Genomic DNA, 20,298 nt, shown 5'->3' on the forward strand with positions numbered 1-20,298 from the left:
TTTCTTGTTTTAAGTTTAGTTGATAATAGTTTGTATAAATTGTATTTTTATTTTTATTATTTTTTCATGATTTAGTTGAGCTGAATATACTTTAATTTATTTAATCATTATCTTCCAAATCCAACAATTGACAGTCAAAAATGTACAATGGCAACTATTTTGAATAAATGATTTGACTTTGACTTGGAATATTCCAGAGAGCTGCGCAACAAGGAGGCGCTGTCGCGCGCAGTGCGCGCGGCTCGGGAGCGCGCGTCGCGCGAGCACGCGCCGCCGGCTGACGAGTTCGCGGACTTGCTCGACGTGCCCAACATACTACGTAATTCACTAACTTTCCCTTACGATAGCAATATAACAGCTGAAATTTCATTTTTATTCAAAACTAACAAGAAGCGACGCTTTTACCACTTGAGCGTTAAAGCCAACATGCCTCAAGCAGAAGAAGGGCTGTAATAAACTGTGTCATGTGTGTGGGATTGAAAACTGTTGAGTTTTTTACTTTATCTTTCATTCAGATACAAGTTAGCCCTTGACTGAAATCTCACCTGGTGATAAGTGATGATGCAGACTAAGATGAAAGCAGGTTAACCTGGAAGGGGTATGGCAGTTTTCATTAAACCTGTACGGGAGCTGTGTGTCTGTGTGCTCGACCGTACCAATAGGGAAATTTCCCAACCGAGCGGTGTTGTGCTCGGTAGCGCCAGCTGGGCCAACGGTTGTGCGTTGAAGCTCCTATATATAGTGCAATCTGGTAAACGCTCTGTCATTGCGATTGAAAGTTGCGTGTTCTATTTTGAGTTTTTCAATTAGGCTACCCGTGCTGCCATCTAGTGTTTCGAGCGTTGTTGATTGATTGAGTTTAGAAGCGACATCTTCTTGCGGATGTGGCAACCGCTACAAACCCATACTCCTTTGGTTTCTACATGGCATCGTACCGGCAGCACGGCTTTGCCGGTAGGGTAGGTTCAATAACAATTTGAATTCAAATAACCGCGTAATACGGTGGAGATATTCTCGAATTACAAATAATTTTGGTATCACATTTGTATGGGCAATTCATCCTTCACTGGGCCCTTAAAATAAACTTCAAATATTTTGTTCCAGCCTCCTCCAAATTCCAGTTAGCTCTAACCCCACCAGACTTCGCTCAGTACCGAGTGGACGATCTGTTCAAATCGCTGGGACCCATCGCCGTGTTCTCGGCCAAGCGGCACTGGAGCGCGCCGCGCCTCGTGCAGCTGCAGAAGTGCGACAAGCGCAGGGAGGCGCGACGCGACCGTCGCAACGGACACGACGAGATCAAGGTCAAGCGACGAGCCAGCGACAAGAGAGACCGATCGGAAGACAACACTATGTATTACAACCAGGTAATCTGGCTTGACTGGGGCACTCGTGTTCTGGAGTAGAGACCGCGTATCTGCAAGCGCAATGTGGGACGACCTCCAACCCGCTGGACCGACGACCTTAAGAGGGTAGTGCGAAGTCGGTGGATGCGAAAGGCGGAAGACCGTGTGTGGTGGCGCGCTCTTAGGAAGGCCTATGTCCAGCAGTACGCAAATAGGCTGATTGATTGAATCTGGCTTACAATACACTACAAACCAAATCATCAGGACCAAATTTTTTGCCGAACTATTTCATGAGAAAATAATTGACTTAATGCGGTTCCTGAGCTCTAAAATTTTGCATTTTAATTTGACAATCAGATAGGATTCATTACCAAATAGTAAGCGCAATTTTCTTTATGCCTGGGATTCTGCGAGGAAGGAGGAGGTTTGAACCCCCAAAAATCTCCTTTGTCAACACCCATGATTAGTGACTATTTTACCTGCTAACCTTAATTTTATCATACAATCATTTAATTAGTATATTATTATTATTTATAGGTTATCAGAAGCGACGAAAAGTATACAGACGACTACGACAAACACAGGGTTACAAAACAAAATGGCGTCTACATCAATAGCTTTGACAATAACAACTTCGATTACCACCCGAAAGTTCTAGATTATAAGGAGAATGGGTTGAAGGATTATGGGAAGGTGAAGAATGGAAGGGAGAGGAGGAAGGCTGAGCTGAGGAGGGTGGCGAGTGAATACAGTGTGAATAAGGAGGAGGAAGGGTTCGGTTTCTCTGTGAGAGGGGACGCGCCGGTGGTCATTGCTGCGGTGGAACCCAATTCTTTAGCTGATGTAAGTTTTTAAAGTGAAAACTTCTTTAGTACAGTAATACCACTTTAAAATTTTGCGTTACGTTTAACTACTTGTAAAAATTTAATTGAATAAAAATATTTTGAATAAAGTCTGTACTTCATTGGTGTAAATTCGGTTTTAGTCGACGTTACATAAATCCGATGTGAATTATAAAAGTGACAGGGTACTGTTATATTGTGCCAGTTTTCGACAACTTGATACTAAATTTTTACTATTTCACACAGATCGGCGGCATGCGTGAGGGCGACTTCATTATATCCATAGGAGATAAGGATGTTAAGTGGAGTTCACACGACGAGGTGGTATCACTCATACAGAGCGCCGGCGACGCGCTCACGATGCGACTCGCCACGCCCATGGACAGGAGTAACTCTAAGGTGTGTTAACTACTGTTCGATCCAGCCAGTAGTTCATTAACCCCGTAGCATTTATCTACGCAACGTTCGTTGACCTCTAGTGTCAGATGTTTTATTCATACTTAATATTATAAATGCGGAAGTGTGTCCGTCTGTCTGTCTGCTACGTTTTCACGGCCTAACTGCTGAACCGATTTTAATGAAATTTGGTATAGACTTGGGATACATCCCGGGGAAGGACATAGGCTACTTTTATCCCGGAAAATCAAAGAATTCCTACGGGATTTTAAAAAACCGAAATCCACGCAGGCGAAGCCGCTGGCATCTTCTAATTTGCAATAAATACATTGCGAACTTTAAGAAAATGCAGGATTTTTATATCGCGTTTTTTTGCGGTATCTTATCAGTTATCATCAGTGCTATCACCTGTCTTCTTTTATGCTAGCGTTCTACTTACTCCCTGTATATTACCTCTTCCAGTCATCACCAGAGACCCCCAGACAGACGAACTCTAACCAGGGTTCAGTATCAGCAGCGTCCACCGCGTCCAGCGGGTCCACGGCCGCCACCGCCAGGTCCTCCGCCAAAAGAGTGCCGTCATGGAACCCCTTCAAACGCACCAGCACTCGCGACAACAACTCGCACAGGGGGTCGCATAGCAATGTTATATTCCGATAAACTTTTCCTATCAAACTTAACTTGTGAATCCAACTAATATGTTTTAAAAAATAAAATTAAAACATTATAGCGCGATGCAATACGGTACAGCGACATCTATGTATCAAGAATATAAACCACGTCGGCGATAACCAGACTATTGCACGGGATAATAGCTCTCATAGGGGAACAACTTACCCACGTTGCCTTGCTAAAGTTTATAAATAGTAAGCAATGGGGTTCTATCAAAAGAATTTTAGCTTACACCTACTTAGTTTAAATTTTTTGAAAGGCTTCACTCCAGAATGTTATTATTTTTATATCCTGAATAGACTTGGAAAACTGTGAATCCGTCCCTTTACGCTGCATCTATTATATATTTAGTTTCTAAATATATATTTAGGATAAGAGATAATAATATAATATGGCTATGACATTCCAAAGTTTTCTCTTATAAAAAAAATTATAATTTCAATTCTATTAATACAGTTATGTACATAAAACTAAATTATTTTTATTGATTTTCAATCTATGAATTAATGTATGAATTTTTGGTGCTTTACCTGAATAAACTATAGAGTTATTCTATAATTTTGCCCTTGATTAACTAATCAAATTAATTAATTATTATTACTTTCACATAAGTATATATTTTCTCTTAATGATATTGTCATCATATTACTAATATTTAACTTAATAATTATTATTACTATTCAATCTGTTATTTTTATTACTTAGGTATTTTTTATTATTGTTATAAATCAATTGTTTATTCTTATTTTTTTGTAAACTGTCACATCTTTATCTCATTCAAGAAGTGCACAGTTAACGAAAAAAAATCCCCATTTTTTCGCAACTTTGGGTGTGATAAACTAAATCTATAGTATAGATATGCATATCCATAAAGAATGTAGAACTTCTATATTTGTGAACACAGTTTTTAAAATTTTATAGTAACAAGGTTCTGAATTTCTGTTTTTATCATACCTACCTACTTTATTGAAAACAAAAAAAACTATTGGGTTTATCCTCCGAATAACTGAATATAAGTCCTTATTTTTAAATTAATGGTTTCATAAACACTTTCATTAAATTTTTTATCGGAATTACTGGGTTTATAAAACTAAAATGTCGCAAAAAAAACGGTAGGTATATTTTCAGTTATCACACCTAAACTTGGCAAGGCCTGGACATGTACCAAAAACCTATTTATTCTTTTTTTTTTCAATGTATAAAAGTTTTTTTTTTATTTTATTGTTCAATATAATGTGTTTTTGCAATTGATTTAGTTTTTGGTTGTGATCGATTTTAAAAGTATACTTTGTTTTAAACAAAAAAGCATATTGATCGCACCCAAATATTAAAGGTTTGTTATTATTTTCAAATGTTTAGAATTAAAATGTATATCAGTGTAAAAAAAATTCGGCTAAGTTAATAATATTATAATCGTTACGCGTTTGTAAAAAATTATGAATTTATGAAATATATTTTTTGTGAAGATATCCACTATTTTATCTACCACAGATTTATATTATAGATTTATACCTACATAAAAAAATTGGTTGTCTGTAAAGTCGGTTTACTGACGATAGTTGAACGTGACAACAAAGGCCGATTGTGCTTCTTTGTCGCTCGTTCCGCGCTCTCGCTTGCACTTCAAGCCTTACATGGAACGCCTCAGAGCGAGGTAACGCCGCATGAGTCATGTTTTTTCGTGCGTGCAGCCGGCTCTATCGAATTATAAGACGTTGTCACGTCAAAATTAATGGTAAACACATTCATAATAAGGATAAAATATTATTACGAGAGAAAAAAAAAAAATTATTTGAGTGACATCATCATCAGCCATTACGACACCACTGGAGATTTTTTTTCTCTAAACTAAATTTGGAGTAACCGCATCCCTTTCTTTTTAATATTGTTAGAGAAGGGCGGAAAATTAATTTTAAATTAGACTCTAAATAGTCACGAGTTTTGACAATTTTAAATTAAATAAAGTTTGTCTGTCCTTTTGCATTGGTAAGAAAAAGATGCGAATACCTACTCCAAAATTTAGTTACCTACCATCAGAAACAGCACCATTGTCTAAAAGTCGAAACTCTAAAGGCAAGGAAAATAAAGTTCGAGTAATTCAACAATAATAATTCATTTATTCAACATAATTATCTTACAGACTAACAAATATATAATTATTATAGTTGCACCTATTTAGTACCCTGTACTTCATATACCTGACAACAAACAGAATCACCACAACCAAACAACTATAAAATAAAAACAAGTAATAATAAAGTACCTAAAGCACCTTTACAGCCTCAATAGCTCAACCGGTAAAGGAGTGGACTGAAAACCGAAAGGTCGACGGTTCAAACCCCGCCCGTTGCACTATTATCGTACCTACTCCTAGCACAAGCCCGACGCTTAGTTGGAGGAAAGGGGAATATTAGTCATTTAACATGACTAATATTCTTTAAAAAAAAGTCATAGACTTATATATCACTATGCAAGTAATAATAAAGTAGCTAAAGATATTACGAAACATTTGACGCGGTCAAAGAATAATTAGGATTAATATGTGATAATTAATCCTCTAAAGAAAAAAGGATTATGACACACACGTCTTTTCAGGGTTATATCTAATAAATAATTAGGGTTCCTTGCCTCAAAAGGAAAAAGGATTATGGTGCGTGTTTTTAGGGTTCTGTAACTCCAGAAAAAAGGGAACCTTTATAGGGTCACTTCGTTGTCTGTATGTCCATCTGTCTGCCGTGTGATTTGACCAGGTCAAATCATTTGAGTGCGTCAAATTTTCGTTTATAAACTAAGCTGAGATCAGCACAAAGTCAAACTATAAAAAAATATATCTACCTATTATGTTATCTTTGGAAGTATGCGTCCAATAGTGATTTAGAATGATTGTAATTATCAGCTAACATTATATGCGTTTAACGCATAAATAATGTTACTTACGCTACAACGATGTAAAGTTATAACGGTCCGTTATGATATAATAACATGCCGTTATAACGTTTTATCGCTAAAACAATTACTAACAGTTAACGTTATCAACGCTATTAAATTAACGTATGAAACAAAATGCCTATCTGTTATGTTATGACTATGCTATCTTTGTAAGTATGTGTCGTAAAGTGACTTAGAATAATCGTAAACGCCGAAGAAAACGAATCCCCCGAACATAAAAGCCGTTGCCCTTGGCGTTACACCCGCGAACAGACCTCTCACGCCGGACTGAAGGTAGATGTCTGATAGAACCGGCCTTATGCGGAGTTTTCTGGTCGCCGCGTAGTCTTCCGCCAACATTATACGTGTCTTCGCGAGGTCTAGCGGAGTGGTGGCGGCGGCTGCAAATCCGCCGGCTATGGAGCCGCATAGTGCACTCTGAAAGATAAATAAAACTTTATACTATACTCCATTCAGGCGTTTTTGGTGCGTCTCGCAACTTATTTATCTTGTCTCGCCTAGAAAAAGACTTTGGCCTAAGTATATATTGTATTCATGGACATATCCAATATGGAAACCTTATTGGGCCATAAAATATTAAATGAAGGGAAACCTCTCATTAACTTTAAAGCGTAGGCTTATGGAACCCTTCTCAACCGGCGATGGCTTCATCGTGATATTATAAGACTACATTTTGATATGCAGAGGATACTTGTACCTATGCTTTTTGAACAGTTAAAATTTTATTCCTTTATTATTTAATTACTGACTAACCTGAAAACTGGTAATTTTCCCGTCGTTTCTCTCTCTGACAGCAGTCTTCAACATCTCCCATATCGGCAACTCTATAAAGCTAAAAGGCAGGTCTCTGACGACTGTGGATAGAAAGCCTCGGTAGACCCCCTTGCGAAGACCTTCTGTTCGGAAAGCCTGAAAGTTAGTTAAAATTATTTTCTAAAAAGCCGGCCAAGTGCGAGTCAGACACGCGCACTAAGGGTTCCATACTCGTGTATTTTTTCCGACATTTTGCACGATAAATCAAAAACTATTATGCATAAAAATAAATAAAAATCTATTTTAGAATGTACAGGTAAAGCCCTTTCATATGATACCTCACTTGGTATAGTTATCTTACTTTGAAAATTTAAACACATTTTAATTATTTTTTTACATGTTGTAACCACAAATTCACGGTTTTCATATATATTCCTTTACTTTTGCTATAAGACTTACCTACCTGCCAAATTTCATGATTCTAGGTCAACGGCAAGTACCCTATAGGTTTTTTGACAGACACGATGGACGGACGGACGGACAGACAGACAGACAACAAAGTGATCATATAAGGGTTTCGTTTTTCCTTTTGAGGTGCAGAACCCTAAAAATACCCTGTAGATTGGTTCAAAAGTTTAACTTCCCGAACAGTTATTACAACTGTCCAGAAAAGTAAGAATGAAATTTCAGCGCGCAGCTCGCCGCCACCTACCTCCAGCTCTATGAGAAGGTATCTCTACCATATCTCTTGTTATCTTCAATTGGTCGCAATGATGCCTGCCTAACGATCTTCTATCGAGTTATTTTGGAGAGTGTGTTCAGGAACTTCACAATCTTGTTCTTAATTCACCATTCTAACACAGAAATAGGGAGTGTTAAGTGGTGGTGGTATCCTTAAGTGGTCACCATCCAATCTACTTGCGCTTGACGACAATCATGCTTATGCTCTTGCAATAAAAAAGAAAGCTAAATAATGCGTACCCTTATTTTAAGCTTTGTGCACGGCAGTGGTCCCAAGTTTCTAGCTATGGCTCATAGCTTGAAATCTCCTATGGGTCCTGTCCAATGCCGTTATTAAATTAAGTATACTTCATTATCGTTTTCAGATGCAAACGGAAGGAGTATTCAACTACGTGCCATACTCGTGGGTCTCGCTGGTCCACGTCAAGACTGAATTTTATAAAGGTCAGTAACAAAAGGTCCAAGACATTGGGTCAACGCCTTAGGGATATTTTACACCAAACGAGAAAAAATCTAAAAATGTATAAACAAGATAGTATTAGCAATAAGCAATCGAAAACTGATAATTTCAGTTTATAAAATTAAATAATGAATTTTATAATTCGTTTTAAAGATTTGACTTTTTTTAGCTTGCCGTCATGATGAATTCCGACAGTGGCATCACATGGATTGTATTTGTTACCAATCCGTGTGACGTGACAGTTTATGAACCTGAACAAAATGGCGGCTAGTGTTTCTACGGCGAAATGTATAAAACAAAATTTAAATGCATTTTTATTGCATTTTGTGAATTTTTCGGTAGTTTATTATCATATAATCAAATTAAGACACTTTTCAAAAAAGGATAAAATATCGTATTTTACATTTTTGTCGTATTGTTTCAGCGTTAGCGCACCAATACTGCGCGACAGGGCTGCTGCACGCGACAGGCGAGCGACGCGCGCGCGACCGCCTCGCTGCACTCTACGCGCCCTCCGACAACGACGGTAAATTATCATAATTAACCTCTTATTATAAATGCGAAAATGTGTCTGTTTGTTGGTTTGTCTTTCAATCACGCCGCAACGGAGCAATGGTAACTTCTAGGCAAGCGCGCTCCATCTTAGGCTGCATCATCACAATGCTAGCAGGTCTGATTGCAGCCAAGCGCTAGTCTGCAAATTAAAAAAAATAACGGATTGGCGTGATTTTTGCAACGGTATAGTCAAAGACCTGGAGAGTAACATAGCTACATAGGCTACTTTTTATCCAGGAAAATCAATGAGTTCCAACAGGATTTTAAAACCCTAAATCCGCGTGAAGAAAGTCGTAGGTATCAGCTACTAAAATAGTATGTCTGACACTCGGAGTGTGCCTGACTAGTTTAGAGCCCGTCCTGGTCCTTTCTGTCTGTTGGGTCTGGGGAACAGACATTTTATGTAGGTATCACTCACGAGTCACGATCGTAAGGTAATTAAAAAGACTAGGGTTGTCAGTTCTTACTAATGATTTTTGTCAATCGAAAAGCTTCCCCTGTAAATCTAACAAAACTGTGGAACTATATTAAATTTTTATATACCGTCGGCAGGTTCTATAACAGGGTTTAAGTGTGACGAGGAGTTCGACCACACGGCGCTGGGGCGCGCGCACCTCGCGGAGGCGCTCGCGCTGTATGAGGAGGCGTTAAGGCTGCAGAGGATGTGTCGGTGAGTAACTTCAATTTTTCCGATCCCGAACCCTTTTAGCTTTAGTTTGACGTAATTAAGTAGTTATCGCCATTACATCATTAATCACAGCCCTTTTAGCTCACAGATACAATATTGGTCTTAGCATTTTCTTGTTTTAAGTTTAGTTGATAATAGTTTGTATAAATTGTATTTTTATTTTTATTATTTTTTCATGATTTAGTTGAGCTGAATATACTTTAATTTATTTAATCATTATCTTCCAAATCCAACAATTGACAGTCAAAAATGTACAATGGCAACTATTTTGAATAAATGATTTGACTTTGACTTGGAATATTCCAGAGAGCTGCGCAACAAGGAGGCGCTGTCGCGCGCAGTGCGCGCGGCTCGGGAGCGCGCGTCGCGCGAGCACGCGCCGCCGGCTGACGAGTTCGCGGACTTGCTCGACGTGCCCAACATACTACGTAATTCACTAACTTTCCCTTACGATAGCAATATAACAGCTGAAATTTCATTTTTATTCAAAACTAACAAGAAGCGACGCTTTTACCACTTGAGCGTTAAAGCCAACATGCCTCAAGCAGAAGAAGGGCTGTAATAAACTGTGTCATGTGTGTGGGATTGAAAACTGTTGAGTTTTTTACTTTATCTTTCATTCAGATACAAGTTAGCCCTTGACTGAAATCTCACCTGGTGATAAGTGATGATGCAGACTAAGATGAAAGCAGGTTAACCTGGAAGGGGTATGGCAGTTTTCATTAAACCTGTACGGGAGCTGTGTGTCTGTGTGCTCGACCGTACCAATAGGGAAATTTCCCAACCGAGCGGTGTTGTGCTCGGTAGCGCCAGCTGGGCCAACGGTTGTGCGTTGAAGCTCCTATATATAGTGCAATCTGGTAAACGCTCTGTCATTGCGATTGAAAGTTGCGTGTTCTATTTTGAGTTTTTCAATTAGGCTACCCGTGCTGCCATCTAGTGTTTCGAGCGTTGTTGATTGATTGAGTTTAGAAGCGACATCTTCTTGCGGATGTGGCAACCGCTACAAACCCATACTCCTTTGGTTTCTACATGGCATCGTACCGGCAGCACGGCTTTGCCGGTAGGGTAGGTTCAATAACAATTTGAATTCAAATAACCGCGTAATACGGTGGAGATATTCTCGAATTACAAATAATTTTGGTATCACATTTGTATGGGCAATTCATCCTTCACTGGGCCCTTAAAATAAACTTCAAATATTTTGTTCCAGCCTCCTCCAAATTCCAGTTAGCTCTAACCCCACCAGACTTCGCTCAGTACCGAGTGGACGATCTGTTCAAATCGCTGGGACCCATCGCCGTGTTCTCGGCCAAGCGGCACTGGAGCGCGCCGCGCCTCGTGCAGCTGCAGAAGTGCGACAAGCGCAGGGAGGCGCGACGCGACCGTCGCAACGGACACGACGAGATCAAGGTCAAGCGACGAGCCAGCGACAAGAGAGACCGATCGGAAGACAACACTATGTATTACAACCAGGTAATCTGGCTTGACTGGGGCACTCGTGTTCTGGAGTAGAGACCGCGTATCTGCAAGCGCAATGTGGGACGACCTCCAACCCGCTGGACCGACGACCTTAAGAGGGTAGTGCGAAGTCGGTGGATGCGAAAGGCGGAAGACCGTGTGTGGTGGCGCGCTCTTAGGAAGGCCTATGTCCAGCAGTACGCAAATAGGCTGATTGATTGAATCTGGCTTACAATACACTACAAACCAAATCATCAGGACCAAATTTTTTGCCGAACTATTTCATGAGAAAATAATTGACTTAATGCGGTTCCTGAGCTCTAAAATTTTGCATTTTAATTTGACAATCAGATAGGATTCATTACCAAATAGTAAGCGCAATTTTCTTTATGCCTGGGATTCTGCGAGGAAGGAGGAGGTTTGAACCCCCAAAAATCTCCTTTGTCAACACCCATGATTAGTGACTATTTTACCTGCTAACCTTAATTTTATCATACAATCATTTAATTAGTATATTATTATTATTTATAGGTTATCAGAAGCGACGAAAAGTATACAGACGACTACGACAAACACAGGGTTACAAAACAAAATGGCGTCTACATCAATAGCTTTGACAATAACAACTTCGATTACCACCCGAAAGTTCTAGATTATAAGGAGAATGGGTTGAAGGATTATGGGAAGGTGAAGAATGGAAGGGAGAGGAGGAAGGCTGAGCTGAGGAGGGTGGCGAGTGAATACAGTGTGAATAAGGAGGAGGAAGGGTTCGGTTTCTCTGTGAGAGGGGACGCGCCGGTGGTCATTGCTGCGGTGGAACCCAATTCTTTAGCTGATGTAAGTTTTTAAAGTGAAAACTTCTTTAGTACAGTAATACCACTTTAAAATTTTGCGTTACGTTTAACTACTTGTAAAAATTTAATTGAATAAAAATATTTTGAATAAAGTCTGTACTTCATTGGTGTAAATTCGGTTTTAGTCGACGTTACATAAATCCGATGTGAATTATAAAAGTGACAGGGTACTGTTATATTGTGCCAGTTTTCGACAACTTGATACTAAATTTTTACTATTTCACACAGATCGGCGGCATGCGTGAGGGCGACTTCATTATATCCATAGGAGATAAGGATGTTAAGTGGAGTTCACACGACGAGGTGGTATCACTCATACAGAGCGCCGGCGACGCGCTCACGATGCGACTCGCCACGCCCATGGACAGGAGTAACTCTAAGGTGTGTTAACTACTGTTCGATCCAGCCAGTAGTTCATTAACCCCGTAGCATTTATCTACGCAACGTTCGTTGACCTCTAGTGTCAGATGTTTTATTCATACTTAATATTATAAATGCGGAAGTGTGTCCGTCTGTCTGTCTGCTACGTTTTCACGGCCTAACTGCTGAACCGATTTTAATGAAATTTGGTATAGACTTGGGATACATCCCGGGGAAGGACATAGGCTACTTTTATCCCGGAAAATCAAAGAATTCCTACGGGATTTTAAAAAACCGAAATCCACGCAGGCGAAGCCGCTGGCATCTTCTAATTTGCAATAAATACATTGCGAACTTTAAGAAAATGCAGGATTTTTATATCGCGTTTTTTTGCGGTATCTTATCAGTTATCATCAGTGCTATCACCTGTCTTCTTTTATGCTAGCGTTCTACTTACTCCCTGTATATTACCTCTTCCAGTCATCACCAGAGACCCCCAGACAGACGAACTCTAACCAGGGTTCAGTATCAGCAGCGTCCACCGCGTCCAGCGGGTCCACGGCCGCCACCGCCAGGTCCTCCGCCAAAAGAGTGCCGTCATGGAACCCCTTCAAACGCACCAGCACTCGCGACAACAACTCGCACAGGGGGTCGCATAGCAATGTTATATTCCGATAAACTTTTCCTATCAAACTTAACTTGTGAATCCAACTAATATGTTTTAAAAAATAAAATTAAAACATTATAGCGCGATGCAATACGGTACAGCGACATCTATGTATCAAGAATATAAACCACGTCGGCGATAACCAGACTATTGCACGGGATAATAGCTCTCATAGGGGAACAACTTACCCACGTTGCCTTGCTAAAGTTTATAAATAGTAAGCAATGGGGTTCTATCAAAAGAATTTTAGCTTACACCTACTTAGTTTAAATTTTTTGAAAGGCTTCACTCCAGAATGTTATTATTTTTATATCCTGAATAGACTTGGAAAACTGTGAATCCGTCCCTTTACGCTGCATCTATTATATATTTAGTTTCTAAATATATATTTAGGATAAGAGATAATAATATAATATGGCTATGACATTCCAAAGTTTTCTCTTATAAAAAAAATTATAATTTCAATTCTATTAATACAGTTATGTACATAAAACTAAATTATTTTTATTGATTTTCAATCTATGAATTAATGTATGAATTTTTGGTGCTTTACCTGAATAAACTATAGAGTTATTCTATAATTTTGCCCTTGATTAACTAATCAAATTAATTAATTATTATTACTTTCACATAAGTATATATTTTCTCTTAATGATATTGTCATCATATTACTAATATTTAACTTAATAATTATTATTACTATTCAATCTGTTATTTTTATTACTTAGGTATTTTTTATTATTGTTATAAATCAATTGTTTATTCTTATTTTTTTGTAAACTGTCACATCTTTATCTCATTCAAGAAGTGCACAGTTAACGAAAAAAAATCCCCATTTTTTCGCAACTTTGGGTGTGATAAACTAAATCTATAGTATAGATATGCATATCCATAAAGAATGTAGAACTTCTATATTTGTGAACACAGTTTTTAAAATTTTATAGTAACAAGGTTCTGAATTTCTGTTTTTATCATACCTACCTACTTTATTGAAAACAAAAAAAACTATTGGGTTTATCCTCCGAATAACTGAATATAAGTCCTTATTTTTAAATTAATGGTTTCATAAACACTTTCATTAAATTTTTTATCGGAATTACTGGGTTTATAAAACTAAAATGTCGCAAAAAAAACGGTAGGTATATTTTCAGTTATCACACCTAAACTTGGCAAGGCCTGGACATGTACCAAAAACCTATTTATTCTTTTTTTTTTCAATGTATAAAAGTTTTTTTTTTATTTTATTGTTCAATATAATGTGTTTTTGCAATTGATTTAGTTTTTGGTTGTGATCGATTTTAAAAGTATACTTTGTTTTAAACAAAAAAGCATATTGATCGCACCCAAATATTAAAGGTTTGTTATTATTTTCAAATGTTTAGAATTAAAATGTATATCAGTGTAAAAAAAATTCGGCTAAGTTAATAATATTATAATCGTTACGCGTTTGTAAAAAATTATGAATTTATGAAATATATTTTTTGTGAAGATATCCACTATTTTATCTACCACAGATTTATATTACAGATTTATACCTACATAAAAAAATTGGTTGTCTGTAAAGTCGGTTTACTGACGATAGTTGAACGTGACAACAAAGGCCGATTGTGCTTCTTTGTCGCTCGTTCCGCGCTCTCGCTTGCACTTCAAGCCTTACATGGAACGCCTCAGAGCGAGGTAACGCCGCATGAGTCATGTTTTTTCGTGCGTGCAGCCGGCTCTATCGAATTATAAGACGTTGTCACGTCAAAATTAATGGTAAACACATTCATAATAAGGATAAAATATTATTACGAGAGAAAAAAAAAAAATTATTTGAGTGACATCATCATCAGCCATTACGACACCACTGGAGATTTTTTTTCTCTAAACTAAATTTGGAGTAACCGCATCCCTTTCTTTTTAATATTGTTAGAGAAGGGCGGAAAATTAATTTTAAATTAGACTCTAAATAGTCACGAGTTTTGACAATTTTAAATTAAATAAAGTTTGTCTGTCCTTTTGCATTGGTAAGAAAAAGATGCGAATACCTACTCCAAAATTTAGTTACCTACCATCAGAAACAGCACCATTGTCTAAAAGTCGAAACTCTAAAGGCAAGGAAAATAAAGTTCGAGTAATTCAACAATAATAATTCATTTATTCAACATAATTATCTTACAGACTAACAAATATATAATTATTATAGTTGCACCTATTTAGTACCCTGTACTTCATATACCTGACAACAAACAGAATCACCACAACCAAACAACTATAAAATAAAAACAAGTAATAATAAAGTACCTAAAGCACCTTTACAGCCTCAATAGCTCAACCGGTAAAGGAGTGGACTGAAAACCGAAAGGTCGACGGTTCAAACCCCGCCCGTTGCACTATTATCGTACCTACTCCTAGCACAAGCCCGACGCTTAGTTGGAGGAAAGGGGAATATTAGTCATTTAACATGACTAATATTCTTTAAAAAAAAGTCATAGACTTATATATCACTATGCAAGTAATAATAAAGTAGCTAAAGATATTACGAAACATTTGACGCGGTCAAAGAATAATTAGGATTAATATGTGATAATTAATCCTCTAAAGAAAAAAGGATTATGACACACACGTCTTTTCAGGGTTATATCTAATAAATAATTAGGGTTCCTTGCCTCAAAAGGAAAAAGGATTATGGTGCGTGTTTTTAGGGTTCTGTAACTCCAGAAAAAAGGGAACCTTTATAGGGTCACTTCGTTGTCTGTATGTCCATCTGTCTGCCGTGTGATTTGACCAGGTCAAATCATTTGAGTGCGTCAAATTTTCGTTTATAAACTAAGCTGAGATCAGCACAAAGTCAAACTATAAAAAAATATATCTACCTATTATGTTATCTTTGGAAGTATGCGTCCAATAGTGATTTAGAATGATTGTAATTATCAGCTAACATTATATGCGTTTAACGCATAAATAATGTTACTTACGCTACAACGATGTAAAGTTATAACGGTCCGTTATGATATAATAACATGCCGTTATAACGTTTTATCGCTAAAACAATTACTAACAGTTAACGTTATCAACGCTATTAAATTAACGTATGAAACAAAATGCCTATCTGTTATGTTATGACTATGCTATCTTTGTAAGTATGTGTCGTAAAGTGACTTAGAATAATCGTAAACGCCGAAGAAAACGAATCCCCCGAACATAAAAGCCGTTGCCCTTGGCGTTACACCCGCGAACAGACCTCTCACGCCGGACTGAAGGTAGATGTCTGATAGAACCGGCCTTATGCGGAGTTTTCTGGTCGCCGCGTAGTCTTCCGCCAACATTATACGTGTCTTCGCGAGGTCTAGCGGAGTGGTGGCGGCGGCTGCAAATCCGCCGGCTATGGAGCCGCATAGTGCACTCTGAAAGATAAATAAAACTTTATACTATACTCCATTCAGGCGTTTTTGGTGCGTCTCGCAACTTATTTATCTTGTCTCGCCTAGAAAAAGACTTTGGCCTAAGTATATATTGTATTCATGGACATATCCAATATGGAAACCTTATTGGGCCATAAAATATTAAATGAAGGGAAACCTCTCATTAACTTTAAAGCGTAGGCTTATGGAACCCTTCTCAACCGGCGATGGCTTCATCGTGATATTATAAGACTACATTTTGATATGCAGAGGATACTTGTACCTATGCTTTTTGAACAGTTAAAATTTTATTCCTTTATTATTTAATTACTGACTAACCTGAAAACTGGTAATTTTCCCGTCGTTTCTCTCTCTGACAGCAGTCTTCAACATCTCCCATATCGGCAACTCTATAAAGCTAAAAGGCAGGTCTCTGACGACTGTGGATAGAAAGCCTCGGTAGACCCCCTTGCGAAGACCTTCTGTTCGGAAAGCCTGAAAGTTAGTTAAAATTATTTTCTAAAAAGCCGGCCAAGTGCGAGTCAGACACGCGCACTAAGGGTTCCATACTCGTGTATTTTTTCCGACATTTTGCACGATAAATCAAAAACTATTATGCATAAAAATAAATAAAAATCTATTTTAGAATGTACAGGTAAAGCCCTTTCATATGATACCTCACTTGGTATAGTTATCTTACTTTGAAAATTTAAACACATTTTAATTATTTTTTTACATGTTGTAACCACAAATTCACGGTTTTCATATATATTCCTTTACTTTTGCTATAAGACTTACCTACCTGCCAAATTTCATGATTCTAGGTCAACGGCAAGTACCCTATAGGTTTTTTGACAGACACGATGGACGGACGGACGGACAGACAGACAGACAACAAAGTGATCATATAAGGGTTTCGTTTTTCCTTTTGAGGTGCAGAACCCTAAAAATACCCTGTAGATTGGTTCAAAAGTTTAACTTCCCGAACAGTTATTACAACTGTCCAGAAAAGTAAGAATGAAATTTCATTTCACATCACATTTTGAATAATGTTTGTTCTTCACAACAATACATAATAGTATTACAATATTACATTACATGTAATAATATTCGAATGCTGCTGCGTTTCTCTGTGCCGGTGTATGTCTGTTTCCTTTGCTTCGCGATCTCAGTGGGAACGCGAATCAGGCATGCGATCTAAAAACAAAACAGATACGTTAATTGCAAATCGTTCTCGTGCATATAATGCGTAAAAATGAGTTCTCACGCGCCATCTTTATGCGTCAAATATCATGTCAAAACTTACGATTTTAGGTGAACCATACTTTTGACATGACAGTCAACCCATAGAGTTAAAATGACGCGTGAAAAGTCATTTTGCAAGAACTATACCTGCATTTTGAGCCTCAATAGCTCAACAGGTAATGGAGCGGACTAACATTAGAAAGGTCGGTGGTTCAAACCTCACCCGTTGCACTATTGTCGTTCCTACTCATAGCACAAGCTTTATGCTTAGATTGTAATTAGGGTTAGTTGTGGAAAGGGGAATAATAGTCATCATGATGAACTTACCTAGTACTCTTAAAAAAAAAGCCTACATCTATTTTGAGAAGGCTCTCACGTCGTATTTGCTTTATATGTCAACTGTCATGACAAAAATAGGTTTTTGATCTATAATTTATGGGTAAACCGTAATATAGACAACAGTTGACACAAAGAGAAAATATGGCAAGTGCGTTTTCGAAATTTACGCATTATAACTTACTTCATGGCGCGCTGAAAAATTTGCACCGTGTATTCAACATACAGGGTGTAACCAGAACGCTAGCAAAAACGAAGACAGGTGAAAGTACCGATTACTAATAAGATACAATTAATTGGAAAAAATCTTGTATATTGCAAATAAAACACCTGACTGACGCTAGTGGTCAACGAACGTTCTCTAGCTCCAATTCAGTGGACAGACAACCTTATTTTAACCATTCTCTTACCGTCTCCCCAACGCTGGCCGCGAACATGTGGACCAGTGGGGCATACTGTGGCAACACCAGCGGTTGGCAAAGAGTCTTCGTGGCTTCGTACGACGCGAAGAACAATGCACTAGTGGGCATAGAACTTGTGGCTACTGTCAATAGACCTGAAGGAAAAATTAAAGCACTTTATGGCATGTGGATCTGCGACATTATCACTAGTGTTAGGTTATTAAAAACAAAAAACAGTCAAGTGCGAGTCGGCGTCGCACACGAAGGGTTCCGTACTATCGTAAAAGATATAATATCTAACACTTGTAAGTAGAACATCAGATTTAGAAAATTTATTTTTTTCATGAACACATTTTAATTTTTAATAGACAATAGCAGGATTAGCAGGGCACATAGTTCGAAAAACCGATAGATGTTGGAGTCTTAAGGTGCTCAAATGGTGACCTTTAAAATAATTGCATTTGTGCATTGCTCTGCATCACATTCCTCATTGCTGAGAGTCATGACTGCTTTCCATTTATCAATTTTAAAGTATACAAAAATTAATGTTTGTCTTTTAGTCTGTTAAATGTAAATAATGTTAAATGAATGCACACAATTACTTCAATTTCACAAATAATATGTAAATCAATAGCCCCCGCCGCCTAAATTATATTAATAAAATTAATACACTTTTATCCTGAGAGAGAAAGAGAGAGGACAAAGAGAGAGAGGACAGGAGAAAGATAGAAGGAGATCCATCTCCTTCTATCTTTCTAGAGATAGAGATAGAGAGATCTTTCTTTCTAGAGAGAAGAAGATCTTCTCTCTAGAGAGAAGGAGAGAAAGAAGGAGAGAGAGAGCACCTGCCTAAGTACCTCTATAGACTCCACTGAATCCGCCAGCTTTATAGAACCCCTGCTGGCTCTGCAGCCGAGTCTTCAACGTGTCTAGAGGATACAGGGTCACATCCACAGATAGACCCGCTGTAGCACCTGCCTGCAAGTTTTTACAAAAACAAACTGGTAGAGAACCAATAGAAAGCTACATTATTCCTGAGTGGCATAGGTCATATATTATTTTCAAAAAAATTAGAGATCCCTACGAAAATTGTAATAAGCTACCTGTGCGGAGCCAGGGTAGGTTCCTAGTATACAGTAATATAAACCTTCCTAACCTTAATTAATGTTTGTACAGATTTATATTTTATGTCATCCTCAGGGCGATTCAGAACACTTCGATTCGCTAAGTTATTCTTTGATAACATATATATCATTGAAAAATACATATTATCCTTATTATATTAATGATAACTTACCGAAGCGAGTTTTCTGAATCACCCAGCTTATTAGTATTACACAAAGATAAACTAATTTTTAACATACTACAGCGCTTTTATTATTTATACAGTGCTCAAAGAATCAATTAATATTAAAATGTATAAGTTAAAGCTAACTAGCTGGTGCTCATGACTTTATTTGCATGAATTAAGTTTTTCAAACATCTCATGGGTAGTTACTTCTTTCCTTTTTTCGTCTTTAATTTAAGTAAAACATTTATTTAAGTACATTTACTACCTATTAATTTTAATAAAAAAATGTACTTACGAATAATGGTGATACATATGACGCAGGAGTCTTAACCTTTCCTGGGTTCTCCATTTTACAAGCTGTTGTAAAAAGATTAAGATCTCTAGATAATGTTACAATATTTTATTATTTGAACAAGTTGTTTTGTGTTGCTTGTTCAGCTAACCTACATCATTACGCAATGAAATTCAATTTACATATTTATTCAACGCCTACAAACTTATTTTATATATAACAACAGTAGAAATATCAAATCAATTGAATTAAAATACAAATTAAAAGGAAAAATATAAATTTTTACGCGAAAATTTGAAAAAATATGGCACACCCGCCACTCGCGATTTTTATAATGACACTGACATGACATTTGGAAATTGACAGCATGACAGCTACTAGTGATGTCCAAACTTAGTACCGATTATGTGTAAATCTTAACGATTTAACAATAATTATGCCTGTTAATACGATTACCTAATCAACCAATGCAATAACAATTTGTAAGTTTTTAGTTTGTATTATACAAAACTCAATAATACAAAACTATAAAAATATTAGCATCATGGTAGACACACAATTAATTGAATAAAACCGTTACCAAGCAACACGTTTTAATTTAAA

At 37.4% G+C, this 20,298-nt stretch overlaps 2 protein-coding genes across 3 annotated transcripts in view; one reads left to right on the forward strand and one right to left on the reverse strand.

Moving 5' to 3' along the window:
- The window catches only part of LOC123865006, a 91,638-nt gene extending 78,313 nt beyond the window's left edge, over positions 1 to 13,325 (forward strand). Inside the window, exons 13-26 of the mRNA XM_045905814.1 lie at positions 198 to 319; positions 1,105 to 1,367; positions 1,884 to 2,189; positions 2,435 to 2,587; positions 3,047 to 3,243; positions 7,649 to 7,688; positions 8,065 to 8,143; positions 8,584 to 8,685; positions 9,267 to 9,384; positions 9,709 to 9,830; positions 10,616 to 10,878; positions 11,395 to 11,700; positions 11,946 to 12,098; positions 12,558 to 13,325. Of these exons, the coding sequence (XP_045761770.1) occupies positions 198 to 319; positions 1,105 to 1,367; positions 1,884 to 2,189; positions 2,435 to 2,587; positions 3,047 to 3,243; positions 7,649 to 7,688; positions 8,065 to 8,143; positions 8,584 to 8,685; positions 9,267 to 9,384; positions 9,709 to 9,830; positions 10,616 to 10,878; positions 11,395 to 11,700; positions 11,946 to 12,098; positions 12,558 to 12,755 (2,422 nt within the window). The 3' untranslated portion in view covers positions 12,756 to 13,325. The remainder of the gene's footprint in view (positions 1 to 197; positions 320 to 1,104; positions 1,368 to 1,883; positions 2,190 to 2,434; positions 2,588 to 3,046; positions 3,244 to 7,648; positions 7,689 to 8,064; positions 8,144 to 8,583; positions 8,686 to 9,266; positions 9,385 to 9,708; positions 9,831 to 10,615; positions 10,879 to 11,394; positions 11,701 to 11,945; positions 12,099 to 12,557) is intronic.
- Positions 13,326 to 15,177: 1,852 nt separating this feature from the next.
- LOC123865515 (S-adenosylmethionine mitochondrial carrier protein-like) lies at positions 15,178 to 20,049 on the reverse strand. Of its 2 annotated transcripts, XM_045906584.1 has the most exons (7): positions 19,699 to 20,049; positions 18,970 to 19,090; positions 18,122 to 18,267; positions 17,229 to 17,327; positions 16,470 to 16,625; positions 15,839 to 16,133; positions 15,178 to 15,214 (listed from the first exon to the last, which is right to left on the reverse strand). In XM_045906584.1, the coding sequence occupies exons 1-6, from the start codon at positions 19,750 to 19,752 to the stop codon at positions 15,858 to 15,860; spliced, it is 852 nt and encodes a 283-aa protein (XP_045762540.1). In that variant the 5' UTR covers positions 19,753 to 20,049; the 3' UTR covers positions 15,178 to 15,214; positions 15,839 to 15,857. The 2 variants fall into 2 exon arrangements, with proteins under 2 accessions (XP_045762540.1, XP_045762539.1); XM_045906583.1 differs by lacking the exon at positions 15,178 to 15,214 and having other exon boundaries at positions 15,223 to 16,133.
- Between the last annotated feature and the right edge of the window lie 249 nt (positions 20,050 to 20,298).

This window comes from Maniola jurtina, chromosome 5 (assembly GCF_905333055.1).
Source record: "Maniola jurtina chromosome 5, ilManJurt1.1, whole genome shotgun sequence".
Lineage (NCBI taxonomy): Eukaryota > Metazoa > Arthropoda > Insecta > Lepidoptera > Nymphalidae > Maniola > Maniola jurtina.